Consider the following 22759-nt stretch of genomic DNA (forward strand, 5'->3'; position numbering starts at 1 on the left):
AAAAAAATCTCCAAGGCCATTTTCGGCCAAGTTCAAGACCAAAAAAAAAAAAAAACAATTTTTTTTTTCTTCAAAAATCATTTTCTACCAATTGAAGGGTCCTAAACAAAGTGGAGTGGTCATTGAAGCAAGAAAAACACATATTCATACAAGTTGTGAATTCTAGCTAAGTGGAGGATTAAAGGAACAAGGTAAGAATTCATCCTTCCTTATATGTTATGAATGTTTATGGATGTTTATGCATGTGGTAGTGTACAAAAATGGATGAAATTCATAAGGAAAAAGAATATGGTGGTGTGGCCGTGAGGTAGCATGTGTGGGTGTAGAAATCATGTTTTAATTATTTTATCTAGTAATTGGTTGTTATTGTTGTGAATGTTATGTTGATAATGGAAGTTGAATGATTTTGGAGAGGTTGTAGTTGTATATGCATGATGTATAGCCATGTATATTTGGTGAATCATGAAGGAATGTGAGCAAGTTTTATTTGGTATGTTGGTTGTTGTGTTGTGGATTTTATATTGCAAATAAAAGCCTAATGAGCTTAGTGAAGTATTAGTAGTTGGAGGCTTGCCTTGGAAGATTATGTAAATTGAATATTATGTCCTTACATGTATGGAAGATAATGATATTAGTATGGTGTTGTTGGAATATACATTATAAGGTTGTTATTGTTTTTATTGGAGTTGGAAGGTTTTGAAAGAAGTAGTAAATTGATTAAGTTGTTATAATGTATCTTGGATTGAATATGGAAATTGTTAGTGTGGTTGTTGAAATTATGTTGATAGTTTGGCCGGGTTGAATTCCCGGGATTGTTGTTGATTGAAATTGGCCAAGTTGAACTTGGTGGGATGGTGTATTTATAGGGGAAGTGCTGCCGAAATTTTGGTAGACAAATGTTACTTTGAGATTCCAATTCAAAAATGCTCTAATCAAAGTTTGGTAAATGTGACCAATTTGTAGATTTTGGCGGATTTGCAACTTGGATTCGGAATAGCATAAGGGGCGAAAAGAGATATGTAAGGCTTCACCCTTTTTTCTATGGCATGTCTTAGATGTAATAAGTCGGGTACGAGCCTCGGGGACAACTCTGTTCCCCGGAATCCGCACCTAAAGTTTTCCACTTTTTGTTCAATAGAATTGAACTAGAAAGTGTGCAAATGGTAGAAAGACCTCCTAAACCCCTAGAAGTTGCATAAATGGGACCCGATTACCCTAGAACCCTCACAAGTAATGCCAAGACATGTAACATATGTAAATCGTACACGCTACCTCATCCGGCCCGAGGTGGGCCCGTTACTCTCGGAATTTCCCTATAGTCTTGTTTGACTTACTTGAAGTGAATCCAAAGGGGACCTTTGATCCCGATCCCGCTACCAAATGATAAGTGCTGTGACTACTTTAACGAGAATGTTTCTATGGTGATAATGATAACGACAATGTTAGACAAGAGAATGTGCCTATGATAAGTACGACCGGAACGATTCTACGACTAAGATTCCTAAGCTAAGGAGTTAATGTGAATATGAAGTTGATAAACTAATTTGTGAATCTTATTTGTATCCTCTAGCTATGACTTTACTTTCTAAAGACTCTCAAGCCTATGAACTGTCATCTGTGACGCCCACGATTTCATTCTACGTTTACTTTAATACTATTCTCCGTTGACCGTCTCACCTTAAAATATTCGTCCCTTCGAGGTGAGACAAAAGCGATCACGAGTATTCCATAATGTAATCGGAGGTCACCGACCTTACGTCACTCCGATGGCTACATGATTTTTCCTTGGGCTCCCTTGTGTGCTTATATGATATATATATATATATATATATAAAACATGTATATGTATATATATATATATATATAAAACATGTATATGTATATATATATATATATATAAAACATGTATATGTATATAAGATATGTATATGTATATAAGATATGTATATGTATACAAGCTATGTATATGAATACAAAAATATGTATACGTATATAAGATGTGTATATGCATACAAAGTACATATATGCAAGCTATGTATATGAACCTGGGCTGGGGGAAGGGTTATATGGGGGAACGGGAAGGGAAATATGTTTCACTGCCACCTGATCAGCTGGGTTATCATCCCGGACGCGGGATATATGGGTGCGCTGGTGCGTATCTACATCGGCGCTATGTGGGTGAGCCGACATTGTTCGGCGCTATGATATGACCTACCATGTCATGACCAGACATGCTATGCTATGATATGACACGATACACTATGATACGCTATGCTATGATAAGAAATGCTATGACAAGCTATGTTATGACATGATATGCTATGATATGCCATGACATGACATGCTATGATACGGTAAGCTATGCTATGATATGACAGGCTATGCTATGATATGATAAGCCATGCTATGATACGATAAGCTATGCTATGATATGACAGGCCATGCTATGATATGATAAGCTATGCTATGATGTGACAAGCTATGCTGTGACATGATACGCTAGGATATAATACTTCCATGACATGATATGCTACGATATGATATGATACGACACGCTATGATAGTGCAGAATGTAATATGACAAAAACATAACATGATTTAAACCCTATTTTCCATGTCTATGAAAAAGAAATGTTTCAAAGAAAAAAAAAAGAAAAGACAAGGGGCCTCCCTAAGTGCAGGTTACTTTCTTACCTCATTATATGTCCTACGACTCCATGATACTATTAATCGTACTCTATGTTACTACTTGTATTATCTTCCATGCCTTACATACTCGGTACACTATTCGTACTGACGTCCCTTCTTGTGGACGCTGCGTTTCATGCCGCGCAGGTCAGCAGACAGGTGGACGTGATCCTTAGAAGCTCTACCAGCCGCACTTGACAGCGCTCCAGTTGTTTCGGAGCCTCACTCCAGCGGTACTATTTTGTGTATGTATATTCGGGCCCGATAGTACTCGGCCCTCTCTATGTATAAGTATACTATGTCTAGAGGCTCGTAGACAGATATGTACAGTCAGTCAGGTACGGTTAGATATATGGTGTTTTGGCATGGTTGTTGTATAAAGTGATAACGAAGTTTACTAGTCTATGTTCATAATGACGCTGCTAATGTTAATGTTCATTAATGTTCAAAAAAAAAAAAACATGGCACTGTTTATACGGCTTGCTAAGAGGTAAAGGTAACAAGATAAATAAGGGGTGCTCGGTACAAGTATCGGGTACTCGTCACGGCCCCTAGTCGGGTCGTGACAAGTTTGACGTGTGAGGAGATCCCCATAGCCATTCTTGACCGTCAGATTCGGAAGTTGAGGACTAAGGAAGTAGCCTCAGTGAAAGTCCTGTGGAGGAGTCAGAAAGTTAAGGAAGCTACATGGGAAGCCGAGGAGGATATGAAACCCATGTACCCGCACTTGTTTCAGCCCGCAGAAGATATTTACGATGAAACACCAAGATTTTGAGGTATGTAAGCTTTATTTTCATGCTTTTGGTCGTGTGTGGCCAATTTATAATGCTATTGTGATGTAGACCTGTGAGGCAATGATATTATGGGCTGTTGTGACAGGTTGGTAGTGCCATATTACAGGGGAAACTCTGGCGAAATTTTTGTAGAATCCTGAATGTTATCATTTGGGGACGTATGTTCCAACAGAGGGGGAGAATGTTACACCTAGGAAATTTCTCCGTTAGCATACCGCGAATAGACCCACGAAGGGTATGACGTATACGACATATTGACGAGTAAGAAGTAATATTTAATGATTCTAAATGAGATTTCAAAGACGTTGGAGGTAGGAGACGAAAGTTGTTAAGGAAAGCAAGGTATATGTTGTGTGTCGGGCAAGAATTACGAGTATCAACAAAATGATGTCTTAATGACATTTTGTAGAAGAGTTATAATGTCCCTTATGTATTCAAGCCTCACGTTTCACGATCGAGTTCATGTATTCGTTATTCATGTCTCATGTTTGGGCATTGATGTTTTCATGAAACTATGTCATGTCAGTGTCCATGCCCCATGTCATGTTATGTCTCATGTTCCACGCTCATGTCATCTATCCAGTGCCCATGTTCATGTCTCAGTATTCACGTTTCCATGTAACCATGTCATGTTAATTCAGTCTCCATGTTTCATGTCATGTTTCCTTCACGTTCGTGTAATCAAGCCATGTCTAGCCATATTCTTAACCATGAACCATCATTCGAGGACGAATGATCCCAAGGGGGAGATATTGTAACACCCCGCATCTTGGAACTAAGTTTAAGCTCATATTATTAGAGTTCTAGTGGAAACATTGAAGGTTTGAACGTTTTGCGAAAATGGTTGATAGGCCTAGTTCAGGCAGCAATAACTCCTTGATCGGTTTGGAATTTTGGAAGGTACTATCAATGAAGTTGTAGTACGTAGAAATACATTTCTAACGATATAAGGACCAAACCAATCAGAGATCGGAGCAAGGAGATATGATCGTCTCAATATGGCTCTTGAAATCCTATAGAATCGGCTAAGTTTTTGATACGTCTTCCTTCCAGTAAAATTTCATGAAACTCCGTTGGGAATTTGAGAAAACTTCCTTGATGAAAGTTGTAACCCTTTGAAATAGATTTCTAACGGTATCTTACGGGGGTCAAACGGACATCTGTGCAAAGAGTTATGCCCATTTTACTGAAGCCTATTCGGTGGAAATTCTACCAGCGTAACGGTAACGTTACGGACCGTAACACGTGTTACGGGCCGTAACAGTGGACCGTAACGTCCCGAAAATTTCCAGAACCTCACTGGAAATTTTCACCAAGGTACGGTACCAAGTTACGGTCCGTACCTCGTGTTACGGGACCGTAACAGTGACCGTATCTTGGTCCGTATGTACGTTTCGGGTCACCTGACTTCGGGAGGCCATAACCCTATCATAACTTGGGAATTTGGGAAAACCTAAAGAACGAAAGTTGTAGATAATTGAAATACCTTTCCAACCATAGGTTGTGGGTTCACAGGCGACATCGGGATAGGGAGATATGGACATTTTAAGACAGAAAGGTCCCAACCCATTTTCAAGTTGGGTCAACCCATTTCCCCTTAGTATATAAGGGAAATGTAACCCTAGCAGCCCCATTTTTTCCCACAACTTCAGATTTTAGAGAGAGGAAGTGAGAGAGAAGGGAAATTAGAGAGAGAAAGTACAAAATCAACCAAGTTTAAGGCCCCGAATCCCGAAGCTCGTGAAGGATAAAGTGTAGTACAAGTTGTTGTCGTCATTCTAAGCTAAGGATCGAACTTGGGGGTGTTGATTTCGTGATTACTACTCTTGAAAGGTAATGTTTCTACTCCTTAATCATTTATGGTTGTGAATTGATGAATTCTTGGGAGAATAATAATTGGGTTTGTTGAAGAGGATTATATGAACTATGCTAGAGTTGTTGGATTGTTGACTTGGGATTGTTGTATTCATATGGATGATGTAGAATGATGTTAATTACATCTAATTGAGATTGTAGTGTTAGCTAGAAGTAAAAGAATGGGGATTTGGTGAAGAAAACACCATTAATGAGGGTTATAGAGCTTCATGCCCACTAAGTGTTTGATAAAATGCTTAGATGAACAAAACATGGATATTGTTGCTAATATAGAATCCCTATGACTTGTATTGCTATAGATTGAAGTTGAAGGGGTTGAAGGACATTGTGATACGCTTAAAAGCGGGAAGTTAAGGTATGTAGAACTTCCATCCACATGTGGGAATCTCTACGTTCTTCCCCATGATCCGTTTCGTAAAAATCTATGAAGTTCAAATCCTAGGGCATTAAATCCAACATATTGGTAGCCCGTAATTATGTATGTATGTACACGAATTTCGTATCTATGTTCGTTATTGTATTCCTAATCTTCCATTATTGATATTAGGAATCCTAGCTTAATCCATGAATCATGAATTCCTCCTCATGTGTTCTCATTATGTTCATATGAAACTTTATGATTTTATCTAGCAAGTTACAAGCATGTTTTCAAGTCAATTATATATATGATTTCGAAATATTCTTATTACTCATGAATCAAGAACATGTTTGCAAGATTTTGACAAGTTATCTTATGAAACTATTTTACAAGTTATTTCATAAAAACCATGTACAAGCAAGTTATGATTCATGAAAACCATGTACAAGCAAGTTATGATTCATGAACACTATGTACAAGCAAGTTATGATTCATGATATACCATGGGCAGCAAGTGCCACTATTTTTCATGTTCATGTTTTGGGAGTTGCATTAATTACCGAGGAGGGCTTCAGATAGCCTGAAACTACGTAGCCACCGTAGGATGAGGATCGCTCCACCTATGTCCCGGACGATCTCTCATAATGATTGAATCCTTTCATATTTTATCAAATCTCATGTTCCCTGGCAAGGACTGAGTGTTCTGCTGGCGGGACGCAAGCACCAGACCATGGATCGGTTATAAGTTATTGCTCTCCCTACTTATCATGTTTTTACTGATGTTATATATATATGCATATGTACTCATGCTCATGTTTATCTCCATGTTTTCAGTTTCAGTTCTTATCATGTTATTCCATGTCCCATGTTATTTCTTTTAGTTGCTTTACATACCAGTACATTCAATGTGCTGACGTCCCCTTTTATTGCCCGGGGGCCTGCATTTCACGATGCAGGTACGAACTTACAGGACGACGCCTCTGCTCATTAGGATTTGCACGTACCAGCTTATTGGTGAGTCCCATCTCATTCGGGGTTTAGACATTGTATTTTCCTTATTTAGTTTTGCATCTAAAGGTATGCTGGGGGCCTTGTCCCAGTAAGTACGTTTTCCAGTCAGACTCATGATAGAGGTTTCATAGACTAGACAAGTCAGTTATGTCATGTCAGACAATTGGAGTCGTATAGCCATTTTGGCTCACTCATGTTTAAACAAGTATTTTATTAAGTATTATGACTTATCATGTTTTATAAAGGCTCATTATGCATTTATGTTATATTCCTCTTACGTTATGTATCATGATGATTCAGCAAGCCATGTGGTTCGCTCGGTCACATGCAGACAAGCACCGAGTGCCGTGTTACGTCCAGGCCATGGTTCGGGGCGTGACATAAGGCAAACCTCTGCCTTAAGTTAGAGTTTGAATCCAAAACTCTGCTTTGCGATTTTTTTTTTTTTATAATTTTTACTGAGCGGGGTTCGAACCTGGAACCCATGAGTTTTTAGGCGAAGGTCAAAAATTGAAGACCAACAATTTGAGGGACAAAAAATTAAAGACCAGTTCCTTTGAAGGACATTCCGCACAAAAAATGACAATAAATTGGCTAAATTTTAAAGATATTATATAAGTAAGGATTCGGTTCCTCTCTATTTTTCTTCTCTCCATTTTCTCCACGTTCTTGTTTGGAGTGGACACGCATGTGATAATTTAAAATTGATGGCTGAGATTTAATTAACTAAAGTAAAGCCCTAACCATGATTAGAAATGCCATAAGAAACAATATGAGAATATAAGGTCTTACATTTTTCATCTTTTTGCTTTAGATGTTGTTCTTTTTTGAAAATTTAAATTTAGACAATCCGATAAGAAAAAAGACAAGGCCTTACTCTTTTCATCTTTTTGTTTTGATTTTTTTTTTTTAATTGCTTAACCGTTAACGAACGCCTCTTTTCTCCCAATATTAAAATGTTGAGGCAAACGATCAGTTGGAGTTCAAAAATCAAAAGAAATGAGGAGGTTTATGATGATTTTCAATCTTTTCTACTAAGATATATAATATCGCTATGCGTGAAGATAATCAATTTGATAGTTGTGATTAGACTCCATTATGGATTTCTTACCACATTCTTTGTAGAAGACACTCATGATGGAAGAATAAACCGAGAAGAAGGTATGAACAATAATTTATTTTATTATGGACAACTCATGATATTCATATCAATCTATTATGCGCAATTGCACCTAACATTGGGTAGAGGCCTCTAGAAAAAGATAACTTAGCGGTTAGTAGTAGTCTTTCATGCAATAGGTGTAAAAAAAAAAAGCATAATAGTGCAGAACCAGATAATTAACAAACATTCTAGTAAAAGAAGAGGTGCAACAACAGCACCACAATTTACAACATACTACACCCAGGGCGGGTAAATTGTTACCATCGAGCAGTATAGTTCGGGAAAATATCTATTCACCACTCATCAGGAGATGAGTGCACATAAGAATGATTCGAGGTGGCAATTATATAATCTAAAAATGTCAATCAATTGACATCAGCAAATGGAGTTCTATTTGGAGACGCTCCTGCACATTGCTGTAATTGCCAATGATTCTTGCCCTCTGCACCACTCCACTTCTGTTCATTCTCCAAAATAACTTTAGATATCACTGTTCTCATATCTTCTATGGATGAAAGGCTTGGAATTTGTATAAGTCGCTTCATAGGTGTCTTATCAGCGCACATGTCAACCTGTTTACAAATTATTGCGTCAATAAATAAACTAGAATGCTACAACAGGGTATAAAAGGGCAGCCCGGTGCACTAAGCTCCCGCTATGCGCGGGTCCGGGGAAGGGCCGGACCACAAGGGTCTATTGTACGCAGCCTTACCTTGCATTTCTGCAAGAGGCTGTTTCCACGGCTCGAACCCGTGACCTCCTGGTCACATGGCAACAACTTTACCAGTTACGCCAAGGCTCCCTACAACAGGGTATATTACTTCTAAATCATACCACTCAAAGTTTAGTTTAGGTCCTTGACTATTCGTTGCATACGTGGAGTAAAATTTAGGATCAAAGGAAGCTTAGAAAGTACCCCGTGAAATATAATAGAGTAGAGTAGTAAATAATACATAGTAAGCTAATATACCAAGTAATCTTTTTGGAGGCATTGTTCTGCTGTACATTGGATATCTGATATACATTCACCGTGGTTCTGTTGCGTAGAACTCAGCTGATTCAGGCAGATGTTACTCATTGACTCAATTCTTTTCTTGTGTTCCATGTCCAACATCAAAGAATCTGCAATACATGCTAGCTTTGTTTAGTAAAGAATCTCAGTTTGAGGGAGGAGAGGGGTCATAATCTTATCCTGAAGATTTAGATACCATTGAAAGAAGTCAGCAAATCGCGACTATGGGCTTCAACCTTCCCATCCACAGATGTGGAAGTAGAGAGAAATTCATCATATGCATCACCAATTCTGGTGGAGCATTCCCTGTCAAGGGGAGACAAAGAATTAGAATTCAAATAACAAATAACAGAAAGCTGAAAAACGTTGCAAGTGAGAACTTACCGTGAAGTGCGTTCTATCTCTGCAAGATTGTTTGTAAGAATTTGATGGACTCCTAGTTGAGTTTCTCCCAACTGTTCGCTCAAGTTATCCACCTTGTTTGTGCTGAATGAGAAGCAAAATAAATAATGAGTAGAAGACTCAAAAACTTGTTCTGAGAGCACTAAGTCTGTCCAACCAAACGCAGCTAACTATCCTGTCATCTTTATAAAGGGGATTTCCAGACAATTACTTCTTCACAGTAACTTGTTTCTACATTCAAATACTTCATTATTGCAAATGTGAAGGCACCTGTCTTCCTTCAAAACGAATAATTGTGCTATAGAAAGAACAGATAGCTTACCACTCTTGCAGGCAAAGTTCCAAAGTCACTCTGCTCTCTGTGTACGTGAACGTGTCTTTCAAGAAATTTTGTTTCACCTCATTAATGTATCCATTCAATTTTTGCTTTGCACTAGCTGAAACCTGCTGAACACCTGACATTTCTTGCAACAGCTGCTTATTTTCTTTTACACTAGAATCCTGGAAGTTTCTTGACGCCTCTGACACCTGATATTAAGTATTTCGCGATGGATAAATATTTTATTGGATGTCATGTACGATAAGAGATGCAACAGACTCACCATAGCTGCTTTCTTAGTTGTCAGAGTTGCCAGTATTGCAGCAATTTTCTCAAGAGCCAAATTTTCTTCTTTAAGCGCCTCTTCCTGCCACAAAGAGAAAAAGAGAGATTTAAGACTCCTGACAGGCACTTAGGTATTGATTGAACATAGTTGAGTCACTTCTGCTTTCCAACCTTGAACTCCTTCTCAAACTTTTGTAGTTGGTCAGCTTTATTAATGTTGCTCTTATCAAGAAGTTTCATCACTTCAGAAGCACGTTGATGGAGATCATCAAAGAAGTTTACTGTCGCCTGGGAAATTAATTGTGCTGAAACAAGACTTCGACGAAGTCCCTGTGGCATCCATGATTTTGTTCAGTTATATGTTTCAGTAACTAGAATACATAAAAAGGCTGTATAACAGATGAGACGGTAGAAGATAAAACTACACTAATAAATGTTCTTGTGAAAATATACTAGGGCAAAAATTGACTAACCTCTTCTTGTTGTTTAGCAGAGAAATCTAGTACTTGTCTTTGTTCGTCCAGAGAATTCTTAATATCACAAACAAAATCTTTGGCCTCCAAAGATGCAGCTGTAAGGAACTGCATTGAAAAGATTCTCGCTTAATTTAAAATAACCAAATCAGCACGGACATCAGAAACACACAGATTTTTCTTACCTTCTCAACTGCAGAAGCTTGAGATGATATTTTAGACTTGATTTGGTCCAAATCAGAAGAAGCTTCCGACTGCAGCGCATCAACCAGCTCCTTCAAGCTTGCCATGCCAGAAGTGTATGTCTGAGTCATTTTATTGATCTTTGATTCCATAACCTTAGTAACCTGATTGGTGGTATTAAAGAGATATTGAGTTAATCAATGAACTTAGTATGGCTAAAAGTCAGTAGAAACCTCAGCATTTAATTTCTTACATCACTTTTGCTGGCAAGAAATGAACTGACATGCTCCTCCATGCCTCTTAGTTGAAGCTGTTGCTGAGATATCAACCCATGAATAACCTTGTGCAGGTCACTTAAACTATCATCAAGCCGTGAACCAAATGTATGCAGCAGATTTTGATTATCTGCTTCAAGCTTGTCTTTGTGATCTGCGTAATGGAATCTTTAGAACAGTGCTTGCCTTGCTTATATTGAAATAGAATGACAAGTTCATTTAACTCCCAAACATTAGAAAAAGTTTGCAGGTCCCAATATTGATGCTAATAATACGAAAGTCAAAAAATAGAGAGACCATTGTACTTCTTTAGGACAGCCTTAAACATAAAAAGGGTCACACCCTTAGAATCAAAAGGCTGCTAATTTTTTTAATCTTGAAGAGTTGATAGTTTATCATCAGTAGAATAGAGATGCAAAATATAATGCCATCAAGATATACCAGTAAACAAACAAAAACCCAAGAGTACCTATTCTTGCAAAAAGTGAAGTTATATCTTCTGATGCATTCTGCAAATTTCTCCGCAAGTCCTTTGCACAATCAATCAGGCAATTTTCTGCTTGCAAGTTACAGAATAATCACATAATCATGGAAGATATCGGTCATACGAAGAAAGTGGTCATATGACGAAAAATTTCACTTGTAAGAGCTTCAGATACCTGAATGTATTTGCTTTGAAATAATGAACTCCTTTTCCGTTAGTGTTGAAATAGCAATCCTGTAATTCTCTTGGAGCTCGTGTAATGCCTTTTTACTATTTTCTAGATTCGCCTGGGAAATATTTGGATAATACGAATTATATAGAGAAAAATAAGCACTATGCATGATTTATGAACTTTTTCTTCAGAATTACCTGGCAGTCTTTGAGTTCAGCTTTGAGGTTCAACTTTACTTCTTGCTCACTAAGATAAAGCTCACGGTATTGATCAACTTGCTGTTAAGTGAAGGGGAAGTATCCAGTAAGTGCATACATCAAATGATTTAGGGTCTTAAAAACATAAATAAAAAAGTAAAAGAAAGGGAGCCAAAATTTACCTTTTGACTAATGTTTAGATCAATCTCCAGCTGCTCTATTTTCTCATCCTTTGCCTGTAAGATACAACAATGACATTTAAAAATTAAATAAATCAGAAAGGGCCAGGAAAGTCCTTGACAATGAATTGTCCTGTCATGCACAATATTGTTCCAAATAACCTATAACCAATATATTGAGGTATGTGTAGAACTAATAGATTACTTAAAGTACTTTAAGAGTCTTAATCACCGGGTTAAAGTTCAAATTACTTCTTGGGGTTAATCTGGTTTAAACTTCAACAACTCAAAAGAATATTTCTAAGACGTACACGAGGGGAAATCATACTGCGGTCAGATAGACTTACAGACGAACATTCTGAGAACATATACCTTCTTTTCAGCTTCATCCTGCAAAAATCTTTCATGCGGAACGTAAACTCCGTTCTTTTCTCTTGCTGCTCGGACATCTGGTTTGATGATAAAGGCGAATGACAAAATTGGTGAAGAAGTACCCTAGCAGAAAAAACGATGCGAACAGATAAATTAAAAAAACGACAAAAAAAGGTGCACTAACACACCTTGCTTCATCCGTTCTAGTTCCAAGTACAGATCTTTGAGCAGCACTGCCTTGGACATTCTCTGGTTAGCCTGAAATGCAGAGCTTTATTCAGCTCAAATTACATATAAGATTTTAAATGGAACATACTGTAAGCAAGAGAATCATAGCAACCTCCGGTTTGTTTTTGATGTTTTTAGCACGGTGTGCATAATCTAGCGTGCTTAAAGTTTCTTCAATACAGTGAGCAGAGGGTGAGACTGTTGCAATGATACAAGTTTTTGTTTTTCCTCCTAATGAATCTCGCAAGAGTCTTGTGAGCTTACTATCCCTGTGTAATCCAACATAAGAAGATATAAAAGGGAGAAAAGGGTGAATGAACACTAAAAGAAGTGTTTTTTGACACAAACCTGTAAGGTACATGAATAGAGTGTTCCACCAAAGCTGTTATTACACGACCAAGAGTGAGCAAACTCTTGTTGATTTCCCCAGCTTCTCTTGCACGACCCTGATTTAAAGCAGATATATATGTTGTAAGTTGGATTCTCCTTTATAGGTTAATGCAGTCCAGGAACTTGTTACCACCACCCAGAAGAACGACAGAGTTATTTCGAAGTGTTTCCCAGCACTCATTTCTTATTCAGTTTAAGAGATTTGAATAGCTAAGAGATAAGAGTTACTGTGTGTTCTAAGAGTTACTGTGTGTTCTGCTTATTACATATAAATATTTTACTTAGATATTTTGCATTCCAACAGCACTGCTACTTGAGTTAACAACGATAAGGAATATTTAAAGCACAAATTTGTGATGCCAATATCATACCTCTCGGGCACCTGATCGAGAAATATTTTCTGATCCTGCTAAATCAACAAGATTGAGCTTGCCACACTTGATGAGCTCCTCATCTCCAACAGTCATTTCTTTGACGTGAATAGTTATGCTAAATACAGAGTGAGAACGGCTGCAGAAGAAGAGCATCTTTAACTTGTTGCTCGCATTTACTTTTCAAATCAATGAATGCTAATAGGTCCTACCTGCTTCGCTTGTTTAATAGAGTGTCTGCTGTGCGCCTCCTGGCTGCTCCTCGTTCCAGGAGGTTATAAATGTCATTTGCACTGTACACAGCTTCTTCCTCGAGGCCCCTCACTAGAACACAGCCTTTTCCATCCTCCATGAGGGATATGGGCTTCCTTTGTCTCTCTTCTGGAAATTTTGAGGGCTCTTCTGAAGCTAGCAAGTCAATAATTTCCTCATTGTATAGTTCCCAAAAGGTGACTTTCATGCTATAGTCTGCATGTTGCGCTTCAAGCGTATCAAAAATTTGGCGAACTGCCCTTGGAATTATACCTGCTTCAGCTGGTAATTCACCAGCCTATGACATAAGGAAAGAACAACTTTTAAGGACCATATAGATCGATGTGAAAGATGTTACGGTGTAGAGTGAACCACTTAATACCTTATTCCTCATCCCTCCCTCCATTGTATATGTTTTGCCTGTACCAGTCTGCCCGTATGCAAATACAGTGCAGTTAAATCCATCAAGAACTTCCTTAACAATGGGTGAAATGGCTTGATCATATATTGATCTTTGCTGTGCTTTTGGGCCAAAAACCTGGTAAATAGCATTATTGTAAGTCGATTGAAATTCTAACATGTGTAACATGTCATACATTCATTTAATAACCAAAAAGCTACTCTAAAAACAAGTAACTGTACCTTGTCAAACGTGAAGACTTTGTCTACTTGCTTGTTAGCTACATTTTGTACAACAGAAACTTCTCTTTTACTTTCATTACATGTTATGGCCTTTGGAACATTTATCCTTTGCTCATCATCATTCAACGGCCTAATAAAACAACAACTAAGATTAGTCAAATGAGAGTTGAAGCTAATGTGTAACAACAGTGATCAGCCATACGTAGCAATACATTTAATCGTAATCCATTGATGTCCATGTTGAGGTGTATTTTTCACATTCAATTTTATTCAAAAAAAAAAAAAAAACAAAACAGCAGGCTAGCATTCAGATATGTCGTAAAACTATTTCTTTGATCTGTTTAGACACAGTTTTGTTGACAAGGAAATGCTACATCTTGGTTAAATTTCAGGTACTATAACTGATACTACTATTGACCAGAGCTCAAACTTCTTTCAGAAATAAAATTTGAAAGTAAAAGTTCATGATTTTGATCCTGTAGATAAGGAATAATTCACCAACATTTAGCCAATACTTAATTGTCAGAAGTCCCAATTTTCTCAGCCATTATTGCAAAGGGAAGCAAAAACTAAACTATGATAGATTAAAACTAAGGGAACCAGAAATGCAGATCTAAACTTTCTTCATTCCTGTCTATATTTCAGATGCAAATTACATTGACCTATGTCATGAATTAACAATGTTACATGACATAAATAGATGTGCACTGGAACCTGCTAACACATGATGCTTTATGCACTAGGCCGTCCTTTTAAACGACATAAATTGATACAGAATCAGTACAAGTATAATTCAACTAATTATACACACACACTAAAAAGAGTGAGTAGAAGAACTAAGAAGATCCATGGGAAATAACCTGCATCTAAGGAGAACTTGGACATTGACCTCTTTATCTTTGTCCATCCTATTGGAACTGTACTCAATTCCCCTCCGCCTTTCCGGTCTAGGTGTCAAAAAGGGTAAGGGAGAAGGTGCTACTCCAACACCTACTTTCCGATTTACATCAGGTGTCAACGACATGTTATCTGCGAATCTGCTGAGAAACCAAATCAAATCAAAAAACACATATCAGTTATCCAATTCAAATAATCAACAACATATCCAATGTAGTCCCGCAAGTAGAGAGGTTGTTTCTGATAGACCCTCGTCTCAAGAGCATTTAATTCAAATAATCAACAACATACCCAATGTAGTCCCACAAGTAGAGAGGTTGTTTCTGATAGACCCTCGTCTCAAGAGCATTTAATTCAAATAATCAATCATGAATAACTACGTGAACCAAACTTTACAAATATTTAAGCAAAAAATCATGGCTTCCCCCCAAATCTGCTGAAAAATCAAATAAAAAAAAAACTCATATCTTTAATCCAATTCAAAATATCAATCTTAAACTGATTCAATCATACATCTTAAATTAGTTCGATTTCAACCCCCCCAAATCTGCTGAGAAATCAAATAAAAAAAACATATATCACTTATCCAACCCAAATAATCAATCATAAAGTAATTCAATCATCCATCTTGAAATCACCTTTTTTTTTTCCCTTCAAATTTTATCTAATTTATATATAATCTAATTTTTCCTGACTTGGCTAGTGGGATAACAGAGTCATTACCTTTTCTATTCAATTAGCAAAAAAGGAGAGAGAAGGACTCATAACTACGTCTCAATACCAAATTAAGTCGAGTCAATTAAATGAATTCTCTACACTGGATATGTTGTTGTTGTTTATATGAATTGATCACTCTATTAATCATGCACCAAAAACTTACAAACATTTAAGCAAAAATTAAGGTTTCTTACCAGGCTGATATGAACAAAAAAAAAAAAAAAGACTTGATTTGCAAAGTTGAGTAAGAAAACCGAAGGGTTTATTTGAGTTTTTGCTTTGTTTGTTGAAGCTCTGTTTGAATAACACTAGAATTTGATTTCGGTATGGGACTTTGGAAAATGTAGATTGTATTTTTTAACGGCTACTACTTTTTGAATAAAATGGTATAAGTGGGGCCCATATTCGAAAAATTCAAAATCAGGCGCTCTGATTTTCTTTTTCCTTTTACCTTTATGGATCGCTGGAAAGGAAAGTATATTTTCGTAAATGGAAAAATAATAAAAGAAAGGAAGTATTTAAAGGTGAACAGAAACGAAAAATATGAACAGATTTTTTATTTTTTTTCTAAATTCCTAAATGTTTTAGATTCTGATTTTGTATTTATTTCTAATTTTTACGTAATTAAGTGAATATGTAGATCTAATTAAAGGATTTCTTCAGCTTCTTAAGAGTTCTTTTATTTTTTTTTTGAAAGAGAGACGTATGTGGAGTAAGTGACGATTTGAAAATGTTATTTTTATTTGAGTTATTAATAAAAAGGGTGGGATTACCTTTTGCCAACCCAAAGCCGTAACTTAGTAAAATTGGATGGTTGTTACCTATTGTATTGTATTATAATGTTATTTTAATAGAATATTTGTTTTGATTGTTACTTAAATTAGATTGTATCGTATGTTAAATTCATTGTTATGTAACAACGAATAGTATCATTTTACGTAACACTGATTTGGTGTAGTTGAGTCGTTACCTTTAGTTTTCTTCTCATTTTGCATTTCATTATTATCTAATAACCTTATTGTATCCCTTACCTACCTTTTTCTTTTATAATAACTCTACCCTATAACCTATTTTCTCTATAAATATTGTAGGTTTATCCTTCAAATTACTGATGTGTGTCATTATGTAACAAAGGAAAACGATACAATCCATCAAACTTTGTATTCATCAAAATAATATAGCACAATACAATACAATATAATATAATACTTGGTGAAACTATGTAACAAAATATGTCCAAGCTGTAACTGAAAAAAAATAAAAATCGAACCAACCAAATACATACCTCCGCTTAGGCTTCATGATCAGTGTTAAAACAATGGTGCACTGGCCGCTTTCAAAATTAAAACCTAAATCAGCCTTTTTATATGGTCTTATATACTCAACATGGGATAGGGAAAGCAGCAATTCAATTGTCTATGAGAATATATGATATCGGAATTTCACTAAATAGTCTCTCTTCTCGCTTTCTCGTTAACATGCAGTGTGTTGAAAAGCTGCAGAAATTCAACTCTATTAAAAAAAGAAAAAAAATTGTGACACCAAGCAAGATTTATAACTACTATGAATCAGATAGTATATGGAAGAAGCCTTATTTTGTGATTGAAAGTATGTACATATGTGACAGGCAGGAGTTTAAAAGGGACAAATAATGTTTTAGCCGTTTCGAGTTTAGAAGGCGCAAATAATGCAGTTAATTAATCTCATATGCTGTGGTATCATGATTTAAGGCTAAAAATTTCCCTTGAACGGAATCACGAGATGAGGAAGCTTCTCAAGAACATTATGCAAATGCCTTGATGCAGATTGATCCTCTTATAGACTGAGACGAGAAATATATAATCTAATTCATTTATTTACACTTAATGAAGATTTTAATCTTAAAATATTTTAAAAGAGTTAAGCTTTATTAAAGCAAACATTTCTCCTATAAAATAAAATTATTTTTTAAGGGATCATTCACCCCAAAAATAAAAAATAAAAAGATACGTTATATCTCAGCTTCACAAATGTTTAAAGCGACGCAGAAGGATCTTAAAACTTTATCTTGAAATAAAGTTATGGGGCAATCTGCAACGCAAAACTCGTAAATACTTTGATTAAACCTCAATACTACGCAGTAAATTTTCATTTTTGTATACTCTCCTCTATTGAGGTGGTGTAGTTAATAACAAAAACAAAAACAGAAACGATATAACTTAGTTCTCCCCATCAAGAAAACTCGTGAAACATCTAATGCGTAACAACTTCACACTTGGGAGCTAGAAGCTTGAGAACTAAGAAGGCTTAAAAATGAAAATGTAAACAGAAGCTTGTCTGAATCAATATGGAACATAACACATTTCTGAAACTCAATATTGAAAATAAATAAACCAAGGCACTTTCCGTCAAAAGTTTGCAAAGAACTCATATCCAAGATACATGGTTGACATAAAAATTCAAAACTAGGTAATCAATTAGATGATTCCAATTTTGTTGGCCACATCCAAAGCATCATAGTCAGGCGTCAACCTCACATAAGCCTTCTTTGTTCCATCGGGCCTGAACAAATAAGGAGGAAGTTAGCAATGAGGGGCAATGGTTACAAGAAAACATGAAAGGTATACACACAGGATAGCAGTAACAGTCAAACTTAAACCTACACAAACTAAATACAGCTTTTGAAAGAGAGACTTAACCTGCAAAACGAGTAAATGGTCTAACTGGCCCATGGCCTAAAAAACATCACACTATTCTACCGAAAATACAGGGAATTATTAGCATGCAAATGTGATTCCTATGGTGTAATAGATCACAGCTAACTGACCCCTCGTGTCGATCGTGCCAGGTAGTTTTACCCCATTTGGATTGCTACGGACTAACTAGTAAATAACAATTATACAGCTGAATCGAAAACTAGGCTACATTTTTATGCAGCTAGATCCACATTTTGGTATATTTCAGGAGTTATATAATCAGGCAAAACAATGTAGAAACAGATATAAGATCTTTAAAAATTAAAAATCAATAAACAAAACAAGTGCTAAACAAGCAAACATAAAAATATATTAGGGAGAAAAATGCAGGAAATTACCTGATCAAGGTATTGACTTTCTTTGTCTGGATGTCATACATTTTCTTCACTGCATCCTTTATCTTCTTTTTATCAGCTTTGATATCCACAATGAAAACAAGGGTATTGTTGTCCTCAATCTTCTTCATTGCAGACTCAGTGGTAAGAGGATATTTTAAAACCGCATACTGATCAAGTCTGTTCCTTCCAGGTGCACTAATGCGAGGGTACTTGGGATTCCTATCCTTCTTCAATGTCTTAGGTCGATGGAAAGTAACTTTTGTCCTTATCTTACTTGACTTCTTCTTAAACGTTGATCCTGACTTAACAGCCTTGGCTGCCTTGACAGCCTGGGCTTTGGGGTCTTTCTTCTTGGCCAAATCCACTGCAAATGGAATTACATTAACAGAATCAAGTTGCGAGATCTATGCCAGTACAGTAACAGCACACAATAAATCCAACATCCGATTTTCAAACTAACAAGTCATAGAAAAGTTTTTTCCTCATGGCAACTAGGAGAATGTCCAAGAATCTCAAAGTCTAAAGTCTACTGTGACCACCTCTTCTGATAACCTATTCAATGATGCTTCTAAAGGCTAATAAAGCTTCACATTATGAAATATACAACTATCCTATTGAAATAAACAGCAAAACCTCAGTGAGGTGAGCCTCTATTCCCAAAAACCACTTCTGTCTATGCCCCATCACCTTCCGAATTTATAAAGTTTCTCAAAGTTCATGAGTCCTAGGTAATAAATTTTTCCCCAAAAAGAAATAAAAGGAAAGCGATCGCTACTGGCAATCTATTGGTTTCAGAAAATGCAGCCAAAACTCAATAATACCAGCCCAAGCAAGCAACTGCAACCCCCCCCCCCCAAAAAAAAAACCCCTCCACAAAGAACAGAAAGAGAACTTTTAACCAGCTTCAATCCAGCCATAAGATAATGTACCTTTTTTTATTACAAAAATTGACAGTTAATAAAGAATGCAGTAATGGAGGGTCGAGCACGAGAACTCTTTAAGAATTTTGAACACACTTCACCACTGAAGCAAATCTATTTGTTGTAAATTAATGTGCTAATGTTGAAGTTAGCACAAAATAATGTACCTTACCAGCAGCGCTTGATAACAATGCTTAAAGTCAACCAATTTGGATCATTCATATAAGAAATTACTATCCATTATGCTCTTCTGGGATCTGTTTTCACTCCAATATCAATTTTTTTTCCTTTTAAGACAAATTAGGACTACAAAATCTTTAAATCACACCCTTATCTCTACGTAAGCAATGAATTCATAACCACTATCACAGTTGGAACAAAAAACAATGAGTTGGATATCTTCTGCCATTAGAAAAAGGGAAATTTTCAAAAATATACAGCCCAACATAAAATATTACGACACATAGCCCAATATACAATATTATACATAATGTATCAACCTTGTATATAAGTGTATAAAAGGTGTTTATACACAAATATGGGCTAAACAGGGTAACAAACTCAAAATATGGGCTACGTGACGTAAATATTTTCTCCAAGTAGACATATAGATAATTTTTCTCTTAGAAAAATGGCAAATTCTAAACAGTATTTGTCACATTTCTAACAACACAAACAGATTCATATACCTTGCGACCTATAACCATTATACTCTTTCCACAAGCCTATTGCTTTTACGTGAAGCACAAAAGGAAACTGCTCTACAAACCAAGCTTAACCAGGCTACAGAACTTTTGGAGAGGTTTGTCAATGAAAACGCGAGGCTCGTGGAAGAGTATAATGGTTATAGGTCGCAAGTATCAGAATAACAGAAAAATTAATATGAAGTGATAATAATAGAGCAAAAAAATATACCTTTAGCTGGAGCCATAGGTTAGGACAGTGCTAAAGAAAACCAACACGGTGGCTTAAGTTGCCTAGTTCTGTGGTTTAGGGTTTTGGTGATGAAGATGACATATTTGTATTGGAGCTGACTTTAGTGTCACTTGTTATTTGGGCCCGTTACTTTGAGGCCCAATATGAACTCAACACTATTAAAGAAGAAATTGCACGGTTTGGCCTTCAAATTGGCTGGTCTTTAATTTTCTTTTTTTCTACGGATTTTCCTTCAAAGACACTGGTCTTTAATTTTTTCCCTTCAAATTGCTAGTCTTTAAATTTTGTCATTCGCATAAAAAAGTGACCGAAAATATTTTGAGGTTTTAGGGTCAAACTCCGGCTCAGTCAAAAAAATAATAATTTCGCAAGGCAGGATTTCATAGTAATTGGAGGGCCAAAAATTAAAGACCACCCCTGAATAAGTGCAATCGTGCAAATTTCCTTTAATTTTTATCCTTCAAATGGGCTGGTCTTTAATTTTTGTGCTTCAGAATCGAATTTATGCCAAGTTTTTTCAGGGTGAGGGGCATAATTTGTAGGATATTATGATGTGAAAATATAAACTTATGCTCTGCAATACGGTTAGTTTGTTATGAGGGACAAAAAGGTAAAGACCGATACAAAATAGGGCCAAAGGTGCAAAATGACCCACTATGGAAGCCTAATTACGGTAAATTTTGGACCTAAAGATGAATTTAGTGTAAAAATTAGATGGAATGCCACGAAAATACCCTCTTTAAAGCATGGAAGAATTTACAAATGTATAAACCACATGAATACTCCTTGATTTTGAACTTGTAAAAGTATGAACCGCATGAATTCTTAACTAAATTTAGAACTTCAACAAATTTTGGAACTTCATGAATCACTTCTTTGTTTTGAACTTATAAATGTTTGACCTCTGTGAATCGTTCCTTGGTTCTGAAACTCCAGCAATTTTTTGAACCCCATAAATCGTTTATTAGTTTTGAACTTATAAAGATTTGAACCCCATTAATCCCTCAATGGTTTTGTAACTCTGGCAAATTTTTGAACTTCATGGATTGTTCCATGGGTTTCACTTGTTAGTCCTACGAATTCTGGCACCGTTTGCGGAATTGTTCAGTGTCTTAGTTGGGGATATCTTTTGTCCACAGCTTTTTTTCCACATAAAAAAGATGGCTAAATGTTAATAGCTCTCAAAATAATGCCTAATATTTGATAGAAAGTGTTAAAATGGTCATTTTCCCACTTCGTCCGATTTTAGTCCCTCTTTTTTTTTTTTTTTTTTAAAGATTTACAGAGATATATGAAATAAACTCACATTTACAGTAAAAAAGTAATATTCAATTTTAAAACATAGCAATAAAATATTGGGCAAAGGGTCAAATTTACCCTTCAAGTATAGTTTATAGTTTAAATTTTTCATCCGTCAAAGTTTGGATCAAATTTGCCTACCCCGTTAGGATACTTGTTATATTTGCCCTTTAATGGATAGAAGTCCACATCACGGCAAAAAAATAGCCACGCTGAATCCACATCAGATCCACATAAGCAATTCATACCCAACCCAATAAACCCATAACCCGATCCATATCCCCATCCCATAAATATTCTTCCAACCCTCGTTCTTTTTTCTTTCTTTTTTCTAGGAAGAGAGGGAATACAACCTTATATATATCTGCATTCCAACAATTAGACAAAAATCAGCTTAGTCCACAATACACATGATGATGAAACCAATTTAAAACAATCTTAACAACATTTAACTTCATCCAATACAGAGAAGTGTTTCACAACGCGTTGCTCAATAGCACTAACAAAAAATAAGTAATTCTTCACACAGAAACTATTGTTGCGGACACTAATTAAAATAATAATTTTTACAATCAGATTTCGATAAGCTCTCTAAGTATGAAAATTGTTTGCCTGAGACTATACCAATGGTAAAGGCATCTCACTCAACTATAAAATATAGAAACCTTGAGATGTATACACAAAACTAATTGCATGAGGCCCGGGCCCAAATTCATACAAAAATAGTAAAATTAATTAAAAAATATAAATTATGTCACATTTTTTTATTGCATAATTAATTTAATTTAGTGTC

The 22759-nt window shown here is 36.1% G+C and overlaps 2 protein-coding genes across 3 annotated transcripts; both read right to left on the reverse strand.

The window, feature by feature from the left end:
* Positions 1 to 8061: 8061 nt before the first annotated feature.
* Positions 8062 to 16204, reverse strand: LOC132606868 (kinesin-like protein KIN-5B). Of its 2 annotated transcripts, none has more exons than XM_060320537.1 (24): positions 15933 to 16204; positions 14985 to 15161; positions 14125 to 14254; positions 13865 to 14020; positions 13443 to 13780; positions 13231 to 13369; positions 12818 to 12915; positions 12582 to 12738; positions 12430 to 12499; positions 12242 to 12318; positions 11873 to 11926; positions 11691 to 11771; positions 11497 to 11608; positions 11307 to 11393; positions 10816 to 10991; positions 10565 to 10726; positions 10380 to 10487; positions 10078 to 10236; positions 9905 to 9988; positions 9625 to 9830; positions 9285 to 9386; positions 9097 to 9206; positions 8859 to 9010; positions 8062 to 8460 (listed from the first exon to the last, which is right to left on the reverse strand). In XM_060320537.1, the coding sequence occupies exons 2-24, from the start codon at positions 15146 to 15148 to the stop codon at positions 8254 to 8256; spliced, it is 3129 nt and encodes a 1042-aa protein (XP_060176520.1). In that variant the 5' UTR covers positions 15149 to 15161; positions 15933 to 16204; the 3' UTR covers positions 8062 to 8253. The 2 variants fall into 2 exon arrangements, with proteins under 2 accessions (XP_060176520.1, XP_060176519.1); XM_060320536.1 differs by having other exon boundaries at positions 14985 to 15164; positions 15933 to 16203.
* A 1803-nt stretch (positions 16205 to 18007) lies between these two features.
* Positions 18008 to 20789, reverse strand: LOC132606870 (large ribosomal subunit protein uL23-like). The gene is made up of 3 exons (XM_060320538.1): positions 20647 to 20789; positions 18812 to 19175; positions 18008 to 18279 (listed from the first exon to the last, which is right to left on the reverse strand). Exons 1-3 carry the CDS (start codon positions 20660 to 20662, stop codon positions 18195 to 18197), a joined length of 465 nt encoding a protein of 154 aa, XP_060176521.1. The 5' UTR covers positions 20663 to 20789; the 3' UTR covers positions 18008 to 18194.
* Positions 20790 to 22759: the final 1970 nt, after the last annotated feature.

This window comes from Lycium barbarum, chromosome 8, assembly GCF_019175385.1.
Source record: "Lycium barbarum isolate Lr01 chromosome 8, ASM1917538v2, whole genome shotgun sequence".
NCBI classification, from domain to species: domain Eukaryota; kingdom Viridiplantae; phylum Streptophyta; class Magnoliopsida; order Solanales; family Solanaceae; genus Lycium; species Lycium barbarum.